Raw genomic sequence first — 26034 nt, 5'->3', positions numbered from 1 at the left:
AAACCTCTCTGGTTGCAGCTGTTCCAATATGCTCAGTTGCCCCTACCAACAATTCTTTGTCACAGGGAACTGCTTGTGCCAAGGAAAGGACTGCTGTCATACAGTTGGCTGGGAAGGAGAGAACAGAGGGATTTCTATGGGACAAAGAGGAACATGGATTCTGCTCCCTGGAGCAGTCCTACTGACTTCTTTTCTTCCAAAAAAGAAGTCAAATTTATTTATTATTTTGTGAGGATTAGCAAAGTTCACAGCCTTCTTTGGGAAACTGCTGCCGCTAGTTTTGGAACGTCATCCTTTTGACCAGGTCCAGGTAGCGGGGGCATTTGGCGTATGAAGCCATACGCAGTTTATTGAGCTCTTTTATGGAACCCTTTGTGAATCTTGGGAGTTAAGTGTTGCACTGTTACAGAAAATGCATCTAGCAAAAATCAATAGAAAATTGAAATACTGAAATCCTAAAACTCAGAAGAGCAGCTGTTATTTTCTGACAGTCTCTAAAAAAGCTGATTTTGTTAAAGAGCATCACTTTAGTGGGTTGTGGGCATTACAAATAACTCGTGTTTCTTCTTGTTTCAGATAAACAAAAGGAAAATGAAAAGTTAAGAGAATCTCTTTCTAAAAAGAATGCAATCATTGAGCATCTTCATGAGGATTATGAATGCATCAAGAAAGAAAATGAAAGGTTGAAAAAACAAATTGGCAAAAAGGAGGATGAAACCAAATATCTGACATGTGAAATTTACAGCAGTCGTAATGAATTAAACAGGTATTGATTCTTTCCACATTTAGACATCCTTTTAGGGAAGAAAATTGTCAGTGTGACATGCATGTGTTTAGCCATAGCCATTAACACTAATGAAGTGCATAGATGTATTCCAAAGGCAAGGGAAGAATGGCGGGGGAGGGGGGAGTGGATTCTAGATTTTGAAATAAAGGATAAAAATTCAACTGTTAACTTAGCATTTTATTGGAACTTAACAGGTTGCAAACAGAAATGAATGTGAAGCAGCGTCAGCTCTCTGAGAATGAGAAGTTACTGCAGTCTCTGCGAACTGAGATCAAGGTTTATGAAAAGCTGGAAGAAGCAAAAATGAAGAGGACAGGTATAAATGCACAAGAGATGTCTTGGCCCATGCATCCCTTCCCTCTGAGTAAGATCTTGTCAAAGGAGAGTGTAGCTGGGTCACTATTTCTTTGTTTCTGCTTGGGTCTGCTGTGCAAAGCAGAAGCAATAGCTGGATGATAAAATGCTGCTTTTTACTTGGAAATATAACCGTGAGGTTGAGATGCTGGATTATGTTCCGACGAGGCACACCCAAATTCCCTTTACCTTTTTAGTAAAGCTAAGCCCAAATACTAAAAGTACAGTTGCTCAGGCTGAATAAACTTGGTGGGGTTGTTGAATATTTAGTTTTCATCTGAAAACATGCTGCTCCTTCCCCACAGGTAGTTCTTATTCAGGTAGCTTGTACTTTCTCTTGCCTGAATATGAGGGTAGTGACTTCTCCCTGGGGCTTGAGAGAAGTGCTGGAACTGCTTTCTGAATAAGACATTCAATAATTTCCTGCCCACTTGTCTGTCATGGAAGGTGAGGGGAAGGAATGAGACTTAGATGAGTTCTTTCTAGTGCTTTTAAGGAAGTTGGAGCACCAAGCAGCTGGTGGCATGGGTAGGTAAAAAAGTGGAGTGCTGCTCAGTACTGCATACAGGATCCAGTTAATTTTCTGTTTAAAGTTCTTGTAAAAGTTGATTATTTTCTTCTTTCTACCTTCAGTAATATGCCCTGCCACCGCTGTATTTCATGCCTTGCTGCAGCAGAGCAGCCCTGTTGGCGCAGGGCTTTAAGCCAAGGCTGGCTCAGGGATAGAAGCAACCTTCCTGCAGAACTAGTAATGTAATTAGAGAGCAGCAGCACCCACCTCATGCTCTTGAAATCCTTTCCACTATGTGGAGAACAGTTTGATGTCGGCATGGGGGAATACATGGAATTGTTTGTGTGCTGACCGCCTTCTATGAAAAGACAAATGCAGCCCTTGCTTTTTTGAGGTTCAGATTTGTTGCTGTGGTTGCCAGGTGATCACTGTTTTCTTTTTTTTCTGCAGCGTATAAAATTAAACTCACAATTGTACCCTATCCCTCCTCCATACTCCAAGATCACCTATTTCTTTTTTTTTCCCCAGACTGTGCAGTAATGCACTTCACATTTTGTAAATCCTTTTCCTCTCTTACTATTATATTTTTGCTTTTGGCATGAGACTTACTAGCTTTTATGGACAAAGTAAAAAATAATTTTCAGCTCTTTAAGTCTTTTGAGGGTTGAAGCAATTAAGACATGCTTTTTTGTCAAACTATTATCTTAATGCTGTTTGTAGTTAATTCTTAATATTGAGGATAAAGCTGGCTATAATTTACTTGCTCAGCATTCTGATAATGGCTAATATTATTTTAATCGGTGAAGATGTTAAGTGTTTCTTTTGAAATTGTCTCAGATCCCAAATGCGATGCATCAGAAGAATTTCGAAAAGATCAGAATAATCCAGTTGACTTACGTGAACTATTGACTGAAATACAGAGTTTGCGAGTACAGCTTGAAAGAAGCATAGAGACAAACAAGACTTTGCATGAAAAATTAGAGGAACAGCTTTCAAAAGAAAAGAAGGAGGAAGTGGGATCAGTGTCAGCTGTGAATATCAACTATCTTTTCAAACAAGAATCTCAGCATTATGCAGGAATGAATGGTACTGTGCCACACATGCTTTTGTTATACTGTAGAAACTGTACCTTGTTCTTTAAAGATGCTCTTAGTGCTTTATTCAACATCAACCGTACAATTTGGGAGCTGCCCATCAGCCTTTCAAATCCTTTTCCTGTTAGAGCTATTAGTGCGTGGGGAAGTAAAATGCACACTACTGTCTTAAAGCCTCCAACTGTCACTTCTTTTTCATTCAAGAAAAGCATTTGCAGAAAGTATCTGGGATGGAAGGATGCCTATGTTAAATTGCAATAATTTTTGCTTATCTGGAGGTTCTTTCTTTTAATGCACAGCTCTATAGCATTTGCTATGGTGACTCAAGAAGGATCAATACGAGCACTAAATGGTCTTTGTATAAATCAGTCGTCCCCTTTATGGCCTTGAGGAATATTTTAGCTTTATTTCAATCACTGTTAAGTGATACTGTTTTAGCAAATCAGGGAAAATGTACTCTTTATGCTAAGGGTTAGGTTATGGTCCCAAGACAGATGTACAGGGAAAACAGGGGGCACAGGAATGCTCTTCCTTGCTGCTAAAGTACTCAGCAGAGTAACAGCTTTCCATATGTACAGCATAAAGTCTCCCTTCCTACTGCCTGTACAGGTATACAGCACACTGTGGGAAGGAATAATAACGGGGCTTTTTAACTCCATGCACTTCAGCTGCACATGCCTTCCTAAATGACCTCATGGCACAAAGTACCAGGGAATTGGTGGGAGAGCTTGTGAGACACAGCGGGGTTTTTTACCGTCTCACCTCCAATAAGAGTCACACTTCAGTTGAAATATGTAGCGAACATAATTACACTACCCTGTGCAAGTCAGAAAGATGCCGAACATAGCTGATAACCTTTATGGCTGCCTGCCGTTCTCTGTGGCTTACTGCTTGGACACTCAACGTACTCCATATGGTGATGGCTTCGTAGGGCCGGTCACAATAGGGAGTGCCATACTTGTAGAGTTGGTTAAAATACCTTCATTGGTGTATTTTAGATTTTCTGATGGTGACTTGATTTTGGGAGCTATCTTGAACATTGGACATGCTAAAAAAAAATGAATGTAGGTGAAGGCTGGAAGATACATGGCATAGTAGTAGAAAACTAGCTGTGTTTCTTTGTTTCCTGAGTCTAAGTGCAGCATCAGCAAAAAGAGGAACAGAAGTAGGGCTAAGAAGATTTTTAAATGTATCTTAACTTCTACTGATATGCTCTTCCTTCTCCCATCTTGATGCACAGAAAATCTTTGCAAATGCCCAGCTGCCAGCAGAAACATTTGTGAGCTGCAGAAGCACGGACATTGCATTTCGCTAGCAAAAGCAGGTACATCCCAAAGTATCTTACACACGTGTGCTGTCAGTGTCCCGGCTTTCTTGTTTGAAAGAAGTCTTGTGGTAATTAGTTCTACATATGGGGATAAAAAAATGTATATACTGCTCTTCTGTCCCAGGTACGCAATCAGCCTCTAAAGACGATCTAGACAGCACCTCATCTTCCAGTACAGCATGTACCCCTCGTCTTGTTCCTGGACATCGTATGTGGGCAGACAAAAATGGGCGCCATGTTCTTGGCTTGATCGAGGATTATAACGCTCTGCGGAAACAGATTTCAGAAGGGCAACAGGTTTTGGAAGAAATGGAGATTTCTTTGAGAGAAGTCACTGGTACGAAAGTGCAGGAGCCTGGCATAAAGGTAAGCAGTGAGAGCTGTGAGAGGACGGTGAATTTTACCTAGAGATGCAAAATGTATAGATTACAAAAACAAAGAAGCAGCTTAATGGTGCAGCAGGCACTATTAACTGAATAAGTCTGTTGGGACACCTCAACCTTGGCAGTCAAAGTCTCATCGAGATGCAGACTCCTGTTTGTGATTCTGGGTTAATGAGGCTATGGATAAATTAGTTAATTCTGGTCCTTTAATAAGCTATCTCACTTTTACTTTAAATGAGGTGAAACTACTTGCTTTTACTACAGAAACTGGGAGTTGTTAAATGGAAATGATATAAGACAAACAAAAAAACCTCAAGAAGCAGATACATCTCTAAAATGCTTTAGAAAGGGCTTATAGTGAGGGTATGTATCAGTAACCTAAGCATAAAAATACTTAAGGAAATTCTCTTGTAATGTAGGCCTGGGATAAACCGAGTAAATGAGACGGTTAAAAGAAATCTAATATACAATTGAAGATAGCAGATAAAGTTCTCCACTTGCCTGTATTTTGTCCTCTAGTAACACCAGGTGATAACAGTACATTAATGATTGATGTATGCTAACGAGGGTTGTTTTACATTTGGGAAGCTTTTAGATATTTTTCCACTTCCTGGGAGCAGATGAATACTTTAGAAATACCAGTAGCTAGTCTAGGAATATCTGTTAATATTTGGATACAGTTAACAGCCTGATAGTGTGTTTGGGGTGGATGGAATAAGACAAATCTACCTACAGGTTTCAACAAAAGGGAAGGAACATTCCTTATACATCCATGGCAGCTAATAATGAACTAAGAAGGAAATCTTTTCCAACCTAAATGCTTCTGTGATTCTATGAGAAGCTGCAGCAGGAAGGGATTGGATCAGAACGTGCCAGTGGTGTAAAACCACTGAAACACTGGAACGGAGACTGCTCATTGACACTGTTAAATCACTATAACTGGAGATATTTATAAGAATGCTTGGATTTCCTAGTTATAAATAGTAAAGCTATTGAAGATGCAGCCACAACAATTCTGAAATACTTTTTGTGGTATCACATGCGTACAGTAGAACGATGTCAGAATGACACTTAAGACTCTGTGAAGTATTGTATGTTTTCAAATGACCTAGTTAAGATACTAATAAAGACTGAAAAAGTAAATCCCTCAAAGTTTTTAACTTCTTTTGGTGGTATAAAGATAAAAGCAATAAACTTCACAACCTGCAGTTCCCTATCAAGCTTTACATCACCGAAGTTTCAGACTATGTAGCAAACATGATGTTTTATGTGACAGGAGGATCCTAGTTAGATAACAATGCTAAATAAATATTCATATGATATGCTGGATATGGGCAGAAACTGTAAATGCTTTTCCTTCACTACCCTTCCCCCTTCAGTATCATCATTGCTTCGGCAATTCATTTGCTCCCCTTGTATTCTTTCTCTCCTTTATTTCACATTCGTGCAATTCCTTCAATTTGGTTTTCTCATCTGTCAGCAGAGGAATACATTTTATGTGTGTCATGATAGTTATTTTGGCATTAAATGGAACAGTTTAACGGGTCTGCTAAGGAAGAAACATCTATATTGCTTAAATCATGTAATCATTTAACTTTCAAATAACATGGTACAAAATGCATAAAGAGAAGGTAGAGGGTTGCCAACCATTACCACGTGGCACAGCAGATCCAGTAAATGTAATCTATTATTAATCATGGTTATTGATTAGGATATATCCCCTCCCTCCCACAAATTCTTAGATAATGTGTAATTCAGCAGTCTTTGTAAACAAATTACCTTCTGTGGCACACAAGAGCTGTGTATATCATCTAAAATACGCAATACCAACTGGATTTAAGCCATTAATGAAGATTACATTTTAATAATTTTTAAAAAGTAAAATATAACGTGTCTAATCCTTTGATATAGGTACCAGACCAGGCATCCCTGCATAGCTTTTCTGCGAATACGAACACAGTACAGCAGATTTTAGAAGAGGCTGCACGTTTATTGAAACTTCTCTGGAGAGTCTCCCTTCCAATGAAAGCTGTACACAGTACTACTCATGGCACTCAGGTACTGTTATGTTTCATTTTCTTTGATTTTTGCCTTTTTGAACTGTTGTAATGGTTGAAGGAGCATACACCAGTTAGGAACACGCCATTTGGGACAATCTTTTGAACATCACAAACTCAGGATGCCCAGTCTTTAGTAGCTCTCATCACTGAAGGCTAAGGCTGAATATGTACTGGCTTTCTGTCCTGATCATATTGTAGGTTTCTTTACAAAATACTCCTTATTTACAGAATGCTTTATATTAAGGATATAATCTGCAGCCTCGTTACGTGATATTCAGGAAACATAGTCAGGTTGCAAATGTTTCATTTCAATGAGAAAAGGTTTGGACTCCCTATTCTAGAAGCAAATTCAATTTGATTATGTATATACCAGTAACAACAGAAACTTCAGCAACTTTGATGTAATCTGAGCTGCATTTTTCTTTTACGGTTTTGATGCCTAAGCTGTAAAATAGGATGCTTTTTTAAAAGTGTGACAAAACCCCAAGACAAGTTTTATAACGTTTTAACTAAAAAGGATTGCACTATGCAAATGAATGAAAATAAACTGAACGAGGAATGAATTATCTGTACTGTCATGATAGCAACACTCAACAATGAAACTATTTCAAACTCTGGCTCTAAAGTAAATTTGAATTTTTTCCCCCTGATTTTTTGTATGCTTTTCTTAGGGAAAGTGGGATATTGCTGAAGAAAATAAAGCTTTAGGAAAGCAAACACTTTATATATCATTTTAATAACATTTCTGTTGTTATTTTCTAGCATTCCTAAATGTGTAAAATCAGAAAAGCAGTATAATTCTCTCATGTTTCAGCTCCATATTTGGGCTGTCTTGAGAAGTGTGAATACTTCCATTTTTATCCTCGTGTATGATCTGTATAGACAGCTATATGTAGGGCTGGACTGCAGTATCTGAACGTATCACAGATACAGACAAAAGTGTCTCAGTGTACGTGTGATGCATCTGCTACTTTATTGTCATACTGATCTAAACCTTCTTGATCTGGATCAGTCTGAAAACCTGACCTCGCATGGGAGATTTGAGCTTCCAGTACAGCACCTAATTGGAATCTGATAGAATCTTTTCTAGATTTTCTTACCAAACATAGTGAGGACATCTTAAGGACAGTAGAGTGGTTCTGATGTTTTAAATGCAGCATATGAAAGAATGTCTGCTAAAAGATACTGAGCATTCACTGCCTTCTGCTTAGCCCCACAGGAGTTGTCAGTAATTAGTTCTTCTACAGAGCTAAATGCTAGCGGAGATTTCCAGAAGATGCTATTATTTAACAGGTAGCACAAGAAGAAGAAAAATGTACAAGTTTAAGTTTGCACGAAGAATCCAGATCAGTGATGCTAACAGACTCTGTCACGGCTACTTGTAGTCCTGTTTTACAGGATACTGACCATAACTTGGTTGGAATTGGTGGTAAAAATTGAACCTTGAATAATGATGCTGTCAAACAATTTTGCAATAAAACTGTCACAGTCACTTGTTCAATGCCTTTCAACCTTTCATTTAGGGCAGCCTCAACTACTAACAGATTACTGGAGAAGGAAGCTGGATGTTCTCAACGTGGCAGACAGGATACTTGCTGATCCTGTCCCATCGGCCTTAATGCATTATGTTTTCCAGTTGAGAACAAAAAAAGAAAAAGGGGAATGAAAATTCAAAAAGAAAAATGAGTGCTGGTGTTAAGACTTTTCTCAGCCTAGCAGAAAAACTAGTTGCACTAAAAGCCAGCTAAGAATTGTAATCTCTTGTCATTGGGGAAGTGAAGGTGGAAGGACAAAAGAGTTTTTCATACTCTAAGGAAGCTGAAGTATTTAGCCATTTACATTGTTTAAACATTAACAGTGTTTAAAATAATTTACATGATGCTTTAATATAGTATTTTCTCTGAATTTAGGATGAAGGAATGAAAGCAGAAATACTGAGATTACGTAAGAAACTGTCTGAGCAAGAGAAGAAGTTACACAGCACAGTGAAACGCTTGCACTCCACAAACCAGCTGAAGGAAAACATGGAGAAAGTCATCATCGACCAGTGTAAGTTCATGCCTTATTATGGTTCTTACTTCTGTAATTCATGGCTTCGGCTAAAATGAGGGAAACAACAAAATGAAGATAGGTGCCTTTTCTTTTGCACTTGGTGCAAGTGGCATTTCTCTGTGTGCTCTCAGGTGGTAGGAACAACCACTGCATGAAATTCAGTCCGTACAGAACTGCTGGAGCCTCGTGCAGATAGGAAGATTTTGTGCAACTGCAAAAGGCTGCACAGAACGCCATGAAAAGCAGTTCACAGTTTCACACACTGACTGATAACGTGTCAATCCGTGCAGCTGCCACTCATCAGTTGAGTTGTTCCCTTTCAGTTACTGCCATTGCACATTAGTTCCCTGTCCTACAACAGTTCCTGACTGAGGCAAAGTTACTGTTGCTGTAAACCACTCCAGCCAAACGTTTTGATGCTGTCCTTCTCAAAACTGTGATTTTGCCTCAGTCTTCATAAATATGCAAGTGTGCTTTTAGTTAGCATTAGATGGCTGAATACTGGGGAAAAGCCAAAGCAGCAGCAGCAAAGATCTGTCAACACTGTGCACCAGAGTGAGAAGAGTGAGAGAACAGAAGGCCCAGAACAAGGGAAACAGAAGTTTACTCTAAGTCTTTTAAGGAAAAATTAGGACATGCTGTGAAATGAAATTTTACCCTTAACAGCCATATCTAGAAAATAATCTGGAAACATAACAAGTAGGACATAGACTACATTCTAGCTGTGCTAGGCCAGCTGAGTGTTCTGAGATCCATTTCTTCTGCTTTAGAATTTAATCTGTTGATCAGAAGAGATTTGATTGGAGCTACACCTCTCTTCTACCTACATGCTATGGCAATATGTGTACTGCAGGAGGAGGATTTAATTTTCTTCTTAGAAAAAAAAAATCTATTCTTACCTCCTCTTAAAGAGACAGGACTAAATGACTTGTTAGTCTGTGCTGGAATGGCATTCGTGTTATCAGTAATTAATCTAGAATGTAAAGTGTTATACATTGTACAAGGTTAGGAAAATGGCTGTAATGCTATGCTAGTCAAGTCATTAAATGCAATGCAGAAGAATTAAAGTTATTTTTAAAGTTATTACATGTATCTTCTGCCTGCAGATTTTTTTAATTATTATTTTTTAGTTTTTCAAGGCAGGGATTTGGTTTCTTATTTCAGAATTGTTATATCAAATGATGTACAAGTTACCTACATTAAATCCAAAATTCAGTTTTGTTTAGGTTTTAAAATTAAAAAACTAGTTTGGTATTGTCATATAAAAATCAGATGTCTGTGTTATGCCCATCCCAATAATATCCCAGGGATACATTTACTGATTCAGTTTGCTCAGTTCCTAGCTGCAGTGACATCTCAGCCAGACGCAAAGGGTAATTTCAGTAGGGCTGTGCAGAGCGTAACCCAGCAGAGATTTTAGCCCGAGGACCAAAATCTTATCCTCACAGCCACTACCCATCCACAGTTCCAAAAAGAAAACTGTCCATCTCCCTCTTATTTTGTTCACTCCTTTTCAACACATCCAGACTCGTCTGAATTAGGTCCCAGTAAAATGAAACCCGAATTTTCTGAAATCTTTTTAATGCGAAGTACTACCTGGCTAGCAGCAGCTTCGCTATTAGTGTCACATACTCTAAATTCGCTTCATGTACTGAATTTAATATTTTTGATTTAGAAAAATCTAGTTCTCCAGGTGAAATGAATTTAGCAACAGAGTTCTTTATGAGCGGAGAGCACTCTGCTACACAGAAAGACCTAGATACAATTTTCTCTAAGTTTCATTGATTATGGGAATTAAGGATGTCAAGTTACCTTTGCCTTAAAGAACAATTTCAGAAATGTTTCTAAATTGCATCTGTATACAAATTCCTGACCAAGCATACAACAAAACTGGTGAATCATAGGAAGCTGCTGGATTTTATTCTGATGTTTCTACTTGTTTTTATTTCAGCCTTTCTCCTTTTGCTAGCAAGCAACCACAGGCATCCCAGTAGGTGACCTTGCCTTCCTTCATTCTCCAAGCATCCTGTTAGCTGGGCACTCCACTGAGGATTTTCAGGTTCCCACTGTTTAGTTGAGCATTCCTAAATATATTTAGAGGCAGAGACTGGAACGTTCTTGTGGATCAGAGTCTTCTGTCTGCTTTCTCTGGGCGAGAGAACGGAATGCTTATAAACCTCATCTGAACCTCTGAACATGTAACAATGCAGTGCCAAATTGCAGTAATCCACCAAGGGTATAATTATCTCATGACAGCTATACCCTTGGAGTTGTTGGGTTCTTATTATTGTAATGAAAAATCTTTATTATGGCTAAATTGTTTATTTTTGAGACTGGAATATTAAATTGGCACTTGTGAATGGTATTTTTCAGCAGTTACGAAGCTGACACGGATTAGAGAATCACATATTTAACCTGACGTTTCTAAATATCAGTGTTGTTTAGAAGCATCCCCTCCACCATTCACAGGTCTTGCTCTCTCCCTGCAGAGGCAAATTAGCTGAATGAAGAGAGAAAACTTGGACCCCTTCAGAACAAGCCACTGACAAGATTTTCCCTAAGCACATATAGGTTGCTTTGTCCTTGACCTGCTGGAGGAGCAGGCTAACTTATTTTGCCATCTGTTGTTTTCCCAGCCCATCATCACACGTAACCTCTCCGCTGCACCATTTTCCTCCCTCTCCCCCAGCCTCCATTAGCTCACGCACCATCTCCCCTTAAAATTAAGGGAAAGTGGTCCTTTGCCTTGGATTGAGGGAATTGGGTCAGCTGGATCGCCAGGGTCTGTTCGTAGCGGCGATGTTAAGTGTAGTGGTTGAGCTCTTTGTGTTTTCACATATATTGTTCTTGTTACAGCAGAAATACTTTAAAAACACTTCCCTGGAGTTTAGCTCTGAAAAACACATTATGTGGCAGCTGGACTGCAGGGGCAGGAGATGGCATTCTGCTGCTGGCGTTGCTTCCGACCTGCCTGTGGTGCTGAGCAAGGCCTTTTGCTCTTCCCTGAGTTTGCTTGTACAGCACCACCCCTTTGTCTCGGGTTTTTGTAGCTGGAAGTTTAGAAGCTCAGGCTGCTGTACAAACAGGGCTTGGGACAGGGTAACGGAGTTGGATTTTCCTAAGTAAATTGAAGTGGTGTGGAGGGGCTGCATCTGATTGCTTGGTCACTGCCCATCTTGTTGATGTGAATTTATACTTACTTAATATTTGGTCATAAGCCCTGAATATGCAGAATATGGGAAAGCTCATGCAGTATGTAATCATCTCTTTGTTTCCAGTGGTTTTAACTCACGATGTCTTGAAGAAGGCTAGAGGAAACCTGGAAGTAAGTAAAATTTCTGCTTGCATTTAATTCCTTGGTATATGCACATTAGAAACATGCATTGCAATGGCAGTAGTATTTGTAGAATTAGTCCAATTTGCTTTGGGTTTGCAAGTGGAACAATGTTAAGATCAAGTCTGGGTGGCAGCAGTTCAGCGTGATAAGTATTCTGCAATATTTGATGTTTAAATTAGAGCTTTATGACTGGCCAAGCAAACAGCTAAATCCTCTCTTTTCTGATACTTCCCCTAAATTAATATTCATATGTCCTTCATCCAATAGTTTATTTCCATCAGATCAAAGTCCAGTAGCTGGCTACTGTTTAAGTTCACAAAAGGTGGCTGTATTTAAAGCTTGTGTATATGTTAATAACCAGTGCTTCTGTTTTTTTAAACGCAGACCCACTAGGCAACGCTTCTACAAACAGCTATTTGCTAATGCAGTGCATTAAATTACTCTGAGTGTTTAAGTACCCACAGTTTGGCTTTGATTTCTCCCAGAAGGTTCAGGCTTTACTCCCAGAAGGCTGTAATATACTTCCTGACTCCTGAATCCCCTCCTTCTCCTCACACCATTCCTCTCTGAATGGCTGTACGTTTCCCAGCCTGCCCTTAAATTTTCCTCCTTTTCTATGAATCTCTCCTCCATTATCCTCATCAGCAGTGCCTTCCTGAGCCCTTCCTTCTGCTCTGTAGCTGTTCTGCTAAGTGGCTCTCCTACTGCCTCAGTCCTACCTGAGTTAGAGACTGGGGACGTAAAAAAGTCTTCATGCTTAGAGCTTTTATCACTTTAATTTGAAGATCTGCTGAACAAAGGCGCTCATATTTGCGGATCCTTCTGCAGGATTATAGCCCAGGGATAAATTGTGTGCATTTGAAGCACTGTAAAATAGTAATAATTACTGCTTTTCTAACCAGGTCCCACCACCTGACAATCAGAAATCAGCCTCCTATACCAGCAAAAAAAGGATTCTCTGAAGGAGGAAGTTCCCGTAATAAAGACAGACTGGACCTGGGACTGTTGTTTGCTTCTTTATGCCTTACTATTTATTGATGTAAAAAGGTTCATTCAGCTCTTTTAATGGAATCAGCCTTTGGAGAAAAGAAAGAAAAAATGACTAAAAAAAAAAAGTATTTTGGTAAATAACTTATTTAACATTTTCTGTAATGTAAAAGATGATGGTTTTTAATATTTATTACAGAAACAAGGTACTGGAGGTATTGAAGAAAAATCCAGATTTTTTTTTTAAAGTTGGCTCCTTTGAGATTTTATATTTGTATGCCATGTTATGCAGCTGTTTGTTGGTCTAGTCAAACAGGTCCTGAAAGAATCAAGAGCACGACCCGCCTTCCAAACTGTTTCTCCACTGCTGAAATTACAGAACGTAGGTTAAAGAAAAATAGTTCTGCCAGCTGCCATCATTTTCTAATAATATGTAAAATGCTCAATATTTTAAATCATTTTAATCTTATCTGGAAGATTCTTCTGGAAGCTGTTTGATTCTGAGCTTTCTCACTGCCCTGTTAGAAACTTAGACTGATGCTAGGTCTGAAAATACTACTCAAAATCAGACAATTAATTAAATTTTAAAATACTCACCGATCTGTTTGTGTTGTTTTGTTTGAAACGCCAGAACTTTGAGCATTTACTGAACAAAGCCATCAAGGGATTGAAGTCTTCGTAAGGGCTGGCAGAGGTCACTTCTTTCCCACCCGCGACTGAGACGAATCCAGCCCTCCCTTAGCAGCTGCAGTTGTTGGGTGCTGCAGAAGCGCTTGTCAGGGCTGAGTTCGGATGGTGGAAACTTGCTTTCAAGGAGTCATGATCAAAAGGCGGTTTGCTGGTGGCAGAAACACCGCCTTCCCCTCTCTGCTCCCCAAGCCTGTACCAAGGGAACAGAAGGTCACAGGAGGGACAAAGCCAAACAGTTTTGAAATCCATTTTTCTGCTAAAAGTGATGAAAAATGTTTCTTAAATTTAAATTAACCTTTTACTTTTTTTTTTTTCTTTTCTTATGTCCCATGCTGATATATCAAATCTCAATCCTTTGGCCAGGCCAGAATAGAACACGCTTACTTGTGCTGCTCCTGTGCTCCCCTCGTCCTGCCCGGTGCCTTTCCAATTCTGCTCTCAGTCCGAGCCCACCGCGTGCAGCCAGCTCTCAGGGGCACACCAGGAGCAGGGAAAAATCGGTTAGTTTAACCCTACCAAGCCCGTAACTGGAAGTGATTGTTGGCTACAAAAGTAGACTTTATGTGCAATCATGGCCCTGTTGAACTAAGTGAATTTCGCGAAGAGTGATACTTTTCCTCAATGATGAAAAATGATGTCTCCATTACAGAAGATGACTTGCTCTCGTCATCCAGGAAGGTGAGTGCCAGGTCTGGGAAACCTCAGCACAGGGCTGTGGTTATATTGGGTCCTTGATATCGCACTCTGGAGAACAGCCAACTGCAATAGTCTTTCACAGAAAATGAATTTGTGCTCCTTGAAATGTGGCTGTGGAAGTGGCTATTACCGCCACAGGGCTGGCTGAGGGCTGCGAGCCACTGCCAGGGTCTGGTACTACAGCAGTAGCTCCCCTCATCCCACCAGAGCTTCCATTTGTTCCAATTGGTTTCCCAACAGTTGCTGACAATCAGCTGTAGTACTCTGAATAGCGCATAGTCACCCTTTTATCGCTCTGCTCTGAATTTCAGCTTGATACTAGCAGGCTGGAGCTGCTGCCCCCTCCCTTTGGGCAGATCTGCATGCCAAAGGGCCGAGCGACCGGCAGCCCACCAGCTAGCTATCGCAGGGGCTGCAGGTAATCTGCTCAGGACTGATGGGATGTCAGAGCCTGTCCTCCCACAGAGCCCTTTCTCCCCACACCTATTGTGCACACGAGCGAGTTTTTATTAAAGAAAACCACCAACGCCGTGCGCTTTCAGGCTCCCTGCATCTGTGCTCCCCGGTATGACCTGCCTTTGAGACGCTAACAAAAATGGGCTTTCTCTGAAGAATGAAAAAGGATTTAATCTGGGGTCCCAGTGCCTTCCTGCAGCTCTCATGCTCAAATAAATGTTACGTGCCTTGGAGATCCCAGCCTCAGCTGGTCCCTACCTGGCCTGGCCTGAAGCTCCAGCCTGGGTTCTGGCTGCTGAGCGCTTGCACCTCCAGTCCATCGCGGGGAAGGCTCAAAACCAAAACGCTGTCCTCAGCTGACAGCAGGGGGAAGCAAACTCATTTGTCTGTATTAGAGGAAAGATGCTGGAAAAATTGAAAAAGTTAAAAATAAACTTTGCAAATTGAAAAGGGGGGAGGCAAGGGAAGAGCATGCAGTCAACTTGCTCTTCAGTCTCTTCACACATTATTGTCCTCACAGCTCACTAAAAACGTCAAGTTAATTTTACTAAGTAGCTAAATTATAGACACTCAGATGTAATCAGAATCTGCTATACATTTCAACTTTCAAAATTAATCAACCTACGTTTTTGAGTTATAACACCTGAAGGAAACAGCTGTAAATCTATATATAGTGCACCCATGTTTCTTGGTCTTCTTGCAGCCTTTTTTCCCCCCTTACACCATCTGTACTTAAAAAATAAAAATTAAATGTTTCCTTTTCCTGAGATGATTTGCCACTTACTTGTTAACAGTCCCTGCTGTGCCCACTCAGAGCTCTTTTCCTGACCCCTTTTCCCTTCCCCGCCAGCTCTGATTGCTGCCTCCAGCTTACAATGCAGCACACGTCCCCGCCTGTGCATGTGCTGGGCAGGTGGGGGATATATTCGTATTGAAATTTGGTTAGTTGGGGAAAAAATTGTGGTATATCATCGTGTCTTTAAAAAGAGATGATCCTATGAGATCAAAGTATTTCAGCTTAATGAGAAGTGCCTCTTAAACACACGCAATTTACTGGGCCAGTTTAAAAATAATTAAAGAAAAAAAGCTAACCAGATGGAGGGCTGCAGAAGACAAAGCTTATGGAGTGTTAAACTTTGTTCCCATTAAACAAAATTAAATTTTCCTTTTAAAATAATTATGTGGGAGAAAAATAAGCAGCGTAAGCAAATGGAATTAAAGGAGGGGCTCATTTGCTTAGCGAGCTCCTTGCTGTAGTTTCACGGTATGCGCAAGGTGATTCGCAACATTGGTGAGAGCGGCTCAGGAGCGAGCATTTGGGAGCCCTGCGAGTCTGCCATCCTCACCGGCGTCCTTGAGCCTTGCTGCTCTCTTCCCAGCCCTGCAGGCCGGTAGGGAAGTGTCCACGGTGCTCCTTGCAGAGGATGATGAAGGCCTGCTGAGATCAAAAAGAAAACACTTTTTCCTTCTCCTTAGCCCATACGAGATGTGCGGCCACATGCGGACAGTGAGTAAAGGAGCTGCTCGGTGGCACTGGGGACAGAGCAGCGTGTCGCAGATGCCCACTGCTCCCTGCCACCACTACCTGGTGCTGCCTGGGGTGTCAGGGCTGGGGGCTGCTGAAGAACCACGCTGCAAGTACAGTCGTCAAAGGGAACGAATAAAAGTAACGGTCAAATCGCAGGTGGTTGGTTGTATTAAAAATAAATCAATGCTAATGCAGTCAAGCGTTTAAAAACAAAAGCACGGTAAATCTGTGTGCTATTTTAATCCAGGCAAACACTGCTGGCTCTGCTTCCAGGAGGGAGCTGGAGAGGCGCTGGGGTGCCGTCTGCTGGGGAGGACACGGCCGTGGCCATGGCACGGAGCTCCTGGGAAGCCAGGGCAGAGCCGAGCACCTGGCCCAACGGAGGGACATGCACCTTCCTTGCACCCTGCACGCATCTTAAATGCTCTGAATCAAGGCAGAAAGTGCCTCCTGGCCTCGCTTTCAAATCCGACAGGAACAGCAAGATGCAAAGGGGTGAGAGGGAAAAAAAAAAAAAAGCAGCAGCATTTTTTTGGCATTCTGCTGCCACCCAAAGCCAAAAGACCTTGCAGGCTGATAACCCACACGAACCCTTACCTATCAGCAGTGCTCTGCAGGACGAGGCACGCTGGTCTCGTTCTTGTGTCTGTAACGTGAGAAAAGCTGAGTGAATAGCACAGGTGCCCCCTGACGCACAGTGCCCCAGTCCCATCCCCACCTTCCTGAGTTCCCTGTCTGAGCTCCCCCAGGACTGCCACCAGGAGGCAAGAGCCCCCGTGCTGCTGCTCCCCAAAGAAATCCCAAACCCAGGCGTGGGGTCATTAGTGTGGACAACATCAAAAAGATGAGGTTTAGAGCCAGGGCTTATTGACCTTATTTACTCAAATGGAGGAAAAACAACAACAACAACAACAAAGAAACCCGAACAGTCTTAAGACGTGCCCTCCATGGAGCATAATGAACCAGAAGCCACCGGTGTTACGGTCAAGGTGGCATTATCAGCGGGTTTTGTGCTTTCTGAAGTGTCTGTGCTGGCAGCATCACCTGCCCTCTGCTTGCTGTAACCCTCCCCTCCAGGCACACCCTGCGGGCCCTGCTCGCTGGGCTTTGGCTTTGAGAGAAGTGCTCAGGGGTGCCCTGTCCGTGGCTGGGTGCTGCATGCAGCCCAGCACCCAACCTGCTCACATCAGCATCCCCAGTGGGTTCAGGGCCAAACCCCATCAGACGAAAGCAAACCAAACTCCGTCTGCTCCTAAAAAGCCATTTTTCTCCACCACAAAGCTGGACGTCCTGCTGGATGTGCAGCCGAGCTCCCGGTCTGATGGAGGCATTGCTGCAGCAGGGAGGTCACCCAGGGGAGGCAGGGGGCCACCACCTCTCCTGCCTCCCCCCAGTGGGAAATGGGGCTAGCAGGGACACAGCAGGCACGCACGAGGAGGAAGCTGGGTCGCTTACTTTGTGCCTTTCTGCAGTGGAAAGTCTCTCGAGTGGTTGCAGCAAACAGCAGGGTCAGGAGGCTTCCAGCCGCATCCTCCAGCTTCCCCAGGCTGCAGAGCAGTGGCTGCTGGTGATGCCAGGGAGGCAAACAAGATCTCGGGCTGCTTTAGCGGCCCGCTCCCACCTTTCTCGCCCCCTCCTCACCATCCTCCCACACACAACACCTGCACTTTGCACGGCTCACTCCTGTCTCCAGAGAAGCAGCACAAAACCAGCAGAGTTGTAATGCATCACCGCAAACCAGCAAATCGAAAGCGATAAATAAACCAACAAATAACCTCTTCTCCTGGCTAGCTATGCGGGAAGCCTCTCCTCTAATCCCAACAACACAAAATCATGAGACACCGCAGCTCCGGGCTCCCCTCGGCCACCCTGGGGCTGCAGGACCAGCTGCTCAGCGCCACATCTGGGTTTTGAATTGGCCCCTCTCGAGAACAGCTCTGCAGGCCTATTTTTTGTGTGTTTATCTTGTTGTTTCTTTAGAAAGATACTTGCTACATTTTTTTTTTTCTCCCCTCCTTCCCCCCCTAGCCCCATCAGAGGAATCTACTTGGGTAATTTGTTAAAGCGGGTTGCTGGGGCATGCATTATTCATGAGATGCAATCTTTATTTTTGCACTCCACTGTGTGCATTCAAAAACAGGATTGGAAGCGCGTGCCCGCACGCAAAATGAACATTAGCAGCTCAAAAAAAGAAAGAAAATGCCCATTTATTTAAAGGAAGGAGGGGGATAAAAAAAACCTCGGAGCAACTAAGCAGCAAAAGCAGTCCCATTTATACTCCGCTGAATAAACCAGCTCGGAGCTGCTGTGCTCAGCACGACGCACACAGCGTTGGTGGCGAGGCGAAGTTGTTCACCACGCAGCGTCACCAAACAGCCACGGAGCTCACAGCACCTCCTAGGAGGAGGCATGGGCTCTCTCTCCCTTTCGGTATCTGTGGGGACATAAATATATAGATAGATGTATGCACACACGTGCATGTATGCATATTTTTGAGCCCATTCTCTCTTGCTTCAGGAGATAAACCAAGCCTGTCTTAGCCACTCCTCTTTGCATGCCCTGTGCTGCAACTGCTTTCAGAGCATCCCATGTTGCTGAACCCAGACGGTCACCGTCACCAAGTCTTTGAGCCTTTTTGCCTGATCTGCCCTTCTTAATCCACCTTTCCCCACCGCCACACCTTTACCTTCTCCTGCCTGAAGGCTGGGTGCCCCCTTGTCCCCCTGTCTAGGGGCACTGGGTGCAGTCGGCTGCTGTGCGGTGGGAGCTGGTGACACCAAAATATCACCAGACCGAGGATGAGTTCTGCTGAGCACGGTCACAAAAGCCCACGGGTTAAATTCACGAAGCAAAACCACACACAAAAAAGGCACAGAAAATTCATAGGCCAACAAAAGAGCCCTCTCCCTGCTGTATTTCATGCTCAGAGGTCCCCTGATATTATTTTAGAGCAGTAAGATGCATGCCTTGTTTTAAAGCCCTTTTAAAACGCCACTGCAGCACTGACATCCTCGCCAGCCTCTGCAGCCCCCCCGTTGCCCATCGCCTCCCCTGCACAGGGCCACAGCGGTGGGCAGGGGCCGGCTCCAGCCCCCCCAGGAGCCCCCCTCCTTCTCCACCAGCCGTGTCAGCCTGAGATGGCTCCAGGGGAGAACATGAAGGACAAGCAAGCCCGTCAGTGCCCAAGTGAGCACAAGGAATGGAAAAGCATCAGAAAGTGGCCACTGAGGAGGAATAAGCGGGAGAAACATGTTAGAGGATGAATAAGAGAGAAAGAGGGCACATAGAGAGAGAAAAGGAACAGGGGATAAAACGGGGACCAAGATATAAGGCCAATTATTTTTGATTCTTTGGCTTAAGGGCTAATTTATTATGGCAGTAAATCACGCTTAAGACAGGTAATGCAGCTGCCGGAGACCGGATGTTATTTAGACAGAGCAATCATGGTATTAATGCTCAGAAAAGTGGAAAATTTAATGGCCTGCAGGCCACCCCTTGCTCTTCACAGCTTCCCCTCCCACCCAGCACGCTGCTGCCACCCCGGCGAGGGAATGGGGCCCAAAGCTGCGGTCATACTGGGGTCAGACTGGAAGGGGCAGGAGAAATGGGGACAGAGCAGCCAAAAACTGGGTGGATATCCTTTCTTAGATGTAAATGCTGCCCTGTGTCTGTCCCATGGGCACGCAGGGGAAGGAGCGGTACGAGCACTTCAGCCACGATCTCTGGGGTGCAGACCGGCTGCACGAGGAAGGGCTGAGCTTTTCATCACACCACCTCACCTCAGCCATCCCTCTGTAAAAAGGTGGTGTATGAATAGAAAGACACTTTGCAGGGGTTAGGGGAGCTGCCCCGTTCCTGCAGCCCTCCTCCGGCCCCTCGGGGCTCAGCAGGCAGACGCAGCAGTTCGATAAGGCTTCCGTAACACACCGGCCCTGCCAATGGTGCTGCTCAGAGCAATCGCACGCTGCTGCCCTCCTGCACCACTCCTAGGGGTGCCACCTCCATCCTCTGCCCCTCTCCAAGCACCCCAGGGGGCAGAGGACCAGTGCTGGGCTCTGAGCCCTGCTGGCCCTCGAGGCAGCAAGCAATGTTGGCAGCCTTGAAAAATGATGTTAAAGATGTGAAAAAACAACCTGCTTTGCCTGAAGTCATCAGAGCAAATTATGCATTCTCCAGCAATCACGTAATGAGAAGTTAAATAACTCTGTCATGGGCCGGTCCTGCTGTGAACAGGAGAGGTGAGTTCTCCACTTCCCCCAGGCACGATCTGAGCCCCTTTGCTCGTGATTCCCCTCCAGCATCACTTATGCGGTGAAATCCACGTTATGATCCCAAAGCACTACTTGGCAAAAAGACACAACAGCCTGCTCTGACAGCCCGATATTAAACTTGCAGGTCCCACTGCCCTTCCTGCATCCTCCTGCCCTCAAAGCATGAACAAAATGGGAGAAAAAGGCCGCACCATCACACCCACCCGTACCAACGTTGCCTACGGATACACACCGGGGCTCTGCAGTCTCCATCAGTACTCTTTTTGCCTAATGTCCCTGGCAGGATATTTTTTTTTTAGAGGATGGGAATAAATTGAAGAAATGTGTTTACTCATATCCCATAAAAGCACAATAAACTTATCTCTAGACACTGCATTAAAGAAAAGCTTTGATTTTTAAAAGTTACTTTGTTCTGAAACTCCTCCAGGCAAAAAAGATAATAAAAAATAGCAAGCCACTGGTGGTTAAGGGGGGGGGGGGGAAAAAGAGAATCGTGGTTATAATTTCACTCAACAGCCTATCCCTAACAGAGAGCCACACAAAGTACACATGTGGGATAATACATTAAAATATCTTGGAGAAAGCAGTTAATTTATAACAGTGGTAAATAAGGGTTGATGGGGACAGCAGAGGTGTTTTAGAGTGTGGTGCGTGTTACTGAGTCCACCAGATGTCACATTGGCACTTAAAAGCCTTAGGTGGTTTGAAATGCAGTACAGATTGTCTTGCATTTGATCTTCTAAACCTGTCTCCATCCATCATCGTCAACAACTGTCAAGATAAGAGGGGACAAGTTTTGATTGGAGCCTGATTATTTTTTGTTGGTGCAGAGGCAGAGACGTATATGGTCCTGAGAGCTGACATTTCTACCTCTTCTACTGGAAAAATGTGACTTTAAGCAGGAACAGGGCTAGCTTCCACTCCAAAACCAATTTGTTTGATGGAATTCACCCTGCAGAACAGGAAGGAGATTTGCATTTATGTCCGCTTGAATGCAGGCTTGCATGCACACGCTCCTTGATTGTTTTTAGTTACACCTGATGATAATGCAGAGAGAAAGATCGATATGCAGTCAGTTGGCCTGGTAACCTCCACAAACAGTGCAGGATTTACACCGAGCCTCGGCACGGGGAAATTCGGAAGCATCATGAAAGTTTCATGCAGCCGGAGCAGCGCTGTAACAACCCTCTCTCTGCAGACCCCTCAAGGTCTCCAGCACTCTGCTGATTTCCCCCCGGGTTCACAGCTCGGGAGCAGTTGTGCAGCTCTGGACCAGGTTTCTCAGCAGTGCCCTGCCTGCTGACACGGCCTCAGGAGGCCTCCAGGCAGCAGCCTCAGCGACACCAAGGGCTGAAGCTTCCCAGACACCTCCACGCTGTCCTGTGTGGAGAAGTCACCTCTGGAGCTTCTCTTGCCCAAGTACATGGGACACATCGACCCGTAACCCACCCCGCTGCTCCTCCACCAGAGGCCGCAGCCTCCAGGCCTCCTTCCCCACCAGGGCATCAGTCACCTGCGGGGCAGTGACAGGATCTGTCCCAACAGGCCCCACAGCCTGGTGCCAATTAAAGGTTTTTATTACCGTGAGCTCGTGTGGTGATTGCACCGAGTCCCAGCACCACTTACACCACACTATTAACCAGCTTATACATGCCACGTTGCCCTTCTGTAAAATACTTCATAAAGTGTTTAAATTTTTCTGTCGCCTTTCTCCCTTGAACCTCTTGGCTGTAGAAGCAGGCTGGGTCTAACAGCTGAGGGCTCTAACGGGGCTGCTGGGAGAGGGAAAATGCTGTCACTATTTCACTTTGGCCATGGCCCTAAAATCATTTTTAGCTGCAAAAGCATGAAATGGAGTAAAATTAAGCACTGTGATCACCTGTATAAAAATACTCGTTCTGAAATGATCCCGCAGTCCTCGTAAGCCCAACAGTGAATTCTGGATTCACTGTTCGTGGCTGGTATTTCAATAAGCCTTCAATCTCACCGGTTTCACGGGGGATGTTCCAGGTTAACCTGAGGGTTTAAGTCTATTTTCACGGTAGACCCCAAAGGACCAGCTTAAATGTGTCTAGAAACAGGAGAACCCATCCCTAGCAGGAACTATCTGCAAAACATCGGGGAAGCAGACCAAAACAAAAAAAAAATACAGTCCAGTGCTGAGACACACAACCTAGCTGACCCCTTCTCACTGTTCACCAGATGAGCACTTAAGTTTTTGAGAATCTAGGAATGAAGAACCCCCAAACACAGCCTGTGGTCCTTCACAACAATTTGACTTGTTCCTGAGGGTTAATAAAGCAATTACCTTTAAGACAAAACACGCTCCTTAGCAAAAAATTTAGCCAAGATGCTTCTGCGATGTCACAGGGAAAGACAAGCGTGCAATCGCTCCAAGTCTCTCTGAAAATGGAAACGTCAGGAGGCAGGCAATGGGACACAGCCCTCCCCAGGAAACATCAGAGACCTTCATGGGCACAGCTCAGCCCGTGGCTGAGGTTCTGCTCAGAACAGACAGACAGACACTGTGGCACCGCCTGTACGCTCGACGTGGGTGCCCTGCCTCGAGCTTCCTCCTTTCACACCCTCCCTGCTCTGCTGTGCCTGAAGCTGAGCTGTCCCCTTCCCAAATCTCCAGTTTTAAAACATTTCCTTTCCCTAACCTTGGACTAGCATCCTGCTTTAACCAGCTCTTCTCCCCCCTGCTTCGGGAACTGACACACTTGAGAGAGCGGAGAAATTAAACTGTGCATTGCCTCCTGCACCGGCAGACTCAGGTTCTGATTCACACAGACTTAAAAAAAAAAAAAAAAAAAAAAAAGGGAAAAAAGTCATCAGGATCTCTCTTTGCTCGGAAAACTGTATTGCATTAACTCTGGCACAACACAAACCAAAAGAAAAAGAAACTCACACCGGTAGGTAGCTGGAAACAGAGGCAGAGTAAATTAGCATAGCCAGCGTGCGAAGTGAGCAGAGGATTTTGGCTCACATGAAATGATCCTGACAGGAGGAACAGTCAATCCCTCCTGTGAGCTGCAAATAAAAGCATGTGGCTGAGGGGCTGCGTGGATTTGGTAGCAGAGATAAGAAGGAGCCAAACTGCAGCAAGCATCGCTGCCTCCCGATTGATGACCTGCTCTGCTTCAGGCTGGAGTACGTGCACTGCACATGGAAAATGCAAGTGCTAGAGAGTGCCCTGACAGCAAACCACCACACGGACAGCCAGAGGAAAGCTGGGAAATGAGGAGATGATGATGAACCCATTACACAATGGCAAAATGTTGGTTTCTGTCCTTCAGAGGAGGCTGAGCAGGGCCCATGCAGAGCCACTGTGACAGCAGCTCTGACAAGCTGAGATGGGGAACCTGAACCATGGAGGGAATTTCAGCATCTGCTGGGTGCCAAAACCCCTGGGTGTATGGATGAGCACAACCAGGTGGTAAATGAGGGAAACTGGTAAAGACCTGGCTGTGCCATGCTTGCAGCCCTGCCTTTCCTGATGGTACCAGCACAGAGGAAGACTGCTCATGGGGATGCAAGGTGCTTGGCACCATGGGGCATCGCTGAGGCCTCTGGAAACAGCCAACAGCTGCCAGCTGGGCAGTGGATGGGTGTTGAAGACACAACCACAGATGTTTCAGTCTCCCCACACCAGACCAGTGACTGGTGGGCACAAACTGATATCTGCCACACAGAACACTTATTTTTCTCAGTGGAATGCCCCAGGTTGAAAGCACCCACCCCATCAGCACTGACTTTGATGAAGGGCCATCTCCCAGAGCCCTGTGGTGAGCTGCTAGATCTGCTGGAAGTGTTTCCAGCAGCTGGGACATCCATAACAGCCCTTCCCACGTGGATGTTTTGGAATCTGATGAATGGCTGAGCTTGTGGGGGTGTCCTCTTCCTCCAGCTGGGGCATGAATATTGTTCCGCTCTCCGGTAAGAGCATTTGCACAAGCACTGAAGGGATGTAACAATACAAAAATCTTTGTAGGCACATAAGTGAAGGATGGAGGCTGGGAGATGGAGGTGTAAGGTGGCAAAATCCTCATCACCTGTGTGCTGGATTCTACTGTTAAATAACTTCACCACTCAGGCTAGGTGCCAGTTCACAGAAATGCACCGTAATTCATTCATGTGTATTAATGAAAGCATCATATTTGGGACACTTCTGTCAAATTGGGTTGAAATCCAGAAAAGCAATTAAGACATGCACATATATGTAGAGACTGATCACAGCAACCTGTTTCTTACAGCCAGATGTCTTTAGAAGATGTTAAAAAAAAAAAATAATACCCAAGGTGTATTGCAGAGCACAGCTTCCCTGTCAAGGACTTCTCTTCACACGCAGCACTCGGGGCTTGTAGCACTGCAATGAAATTCTGCACAAGGGGGAAATTTCAGCAGAAGAGGAAGGAGGAACTGCAAAGGCTGCAAATCCCTGAAAGACGCTTGTAGCCCCAGCAGTCCTTGTGGGAGCCCTGTCAGAGGACAGCCATGAAGCAGGACCAGCACGCAAGCCAAATGGCACGGCTGCTAGTGGTCCACGTAGGCAGAGGTGATTAAGTGACACGAGGCACGGATCTTTCCAGCTGGAGGTATTTTAAACACATACAAAATAATGTCGGAATCATAGGACTGCAATCTTTAAATTATATTCAAAAAAGATGCTCAAAGCATATATCATTGAATTATGAACAGCTTTGGCAGCTTTATTGATGATGTTGAATCTGGTTGACAGATGCATTTACACTGCATAAGCATTTGAGATGCTAGAGTAATTGCTTATTAGTCTTGTTGTGAGGCAAAACACCAGATTGAAATAAATAGGAGCTCATGAACACAGAATTTTGCTGCCTCTTTGATTATTTTTTCAAGCTAACCATCTGCTAAGCATCTGGGATTCTTAGAATCCAAGATCCATACCACACACAGGTGGGAATTAAAAAAATACAAATAGAAGGAGCTTAAGAACCCAAACAAACTATAACATAAAATTGTCCAAAGTGACTCAGGACTTCTTCCCTGACCTGCATACCAATGTAGGAAGCCCAGGTTTTACAGAACGGGGTCTGCCCAAACAGGGAGTGGAGGCAGAGCCAAGCAGCTCCATCAGCTTCACTACACCAGTGCTCTGCAACTCACACCAGTGGCAAAAAGGACGAGCCAGGTACCCCAGGGTGGGGCATGGAAGGGCTGCAGGGAAGCAGCTGAGCAGGCACTTGGCATCTGTGGTCTCCACAGGGGATACATTAAAAAAAAAAAAAAAAGATTTCTGAGTCACCAGGAACACTTACAGGACTCTCTAGGGCTGCTTCTGCACAAATTTTGGCAGGTACTGCAAGATTTCAGGTTACATCTCTGTTGCTCGCTAATATGTTTTTAAACCTTTATCAAATTTCATTTGTGTTTGGCAGGAAAAAAAAATCAAAATGCCCATAGAGAGAGCTGCATGTGCCTACACACCACCCACAGTGCAGACCCAGCCTGTGGTACCAGCT

At 44.1% G+C, this 26034-nt stretch overlaps 1 protein-coding gene and 1 long non-coding RNA gene across 4 annotated transcripts in view; one reads left to right on the top strand and one right to left on the bottom strand.

Moving 5' to 3' along the window:
* CDK5RAP2 (CDK5 regulatory subunit associated protein 2) overlaps positions 1-13492 on the top strand; it is a 79459-nt gene extending 65967 nt beyond the window's left edge. For all 3 annotated transcript variants that reach the window (XM_035342013.1, XM_035342011.1, XM_035342014.1), the window contains 9 exons: positions 577-766; positions 982-1103; positions 2490-2738; positions 3987-4070; positions 4198-4439; positions 6368-6514; positions 8427-8565; positions 11847-11893; positions 12808-13492. In XM_035342013.1, the coding sequence (XP_035197904.1) occupies positions 577-766; positions 982-1103; positions 2490-2738; positions 3987-4070; positions 4198-4439; positions 6368-6514; positions 8427-8565; positions 11847-11893; positions 12808-12867 (1280 nt within the window). In that variant the 3' untranslated portion in view covers positions 12868-13492. The remainder of the gene's footprint in view (positions 1-576; positions 767-981; positions 1104-2489; positions 2739-3986; positions 4071-4197; positions 4440-6367; positions 6515-8426; positions 8566-11846; positions 11894-12807) is intronic.
* Positions 13493-13633: 141 nt separating this feature from the next.
* LOC118175621 lies at positions 13634-16715 on the bottom strand. Its single transcript, XR_004755039.1, has 3 exons — positions 16081-16715; positions 14993-15139; positions 13634-13772 (listed from the first exon to the last, which is right to left on the bottom strand). It is a non-coding gene; the product is annotated as an uncharacterized LOC118175621 (long non-coding RNA).
* Positions 16716-26034: the final 9319 nt, after the last annotated feature.

The sequence above is a fragment of the Oxyura jamaicensis genome, chromosome 17 (assembly GCF_011077185.1).
Source record: "Oxyura jamaicensis isolate SHBP4307 breed ruddy duck chromosome 17, BPBGC_Ojam_1.0, whole genome shotgun sequence".
NCBI classification, from domain to species: Eukaryota; Metazoa; Chordata; class Aves; order Anseriformes; family Anatidae; genus Oxyura; species Oxyura jamaicensis.
Note: the sequence above shows the minus strand (reverse complement) of the source record. Positions and strands in the feature narration are given on the sequence as shown.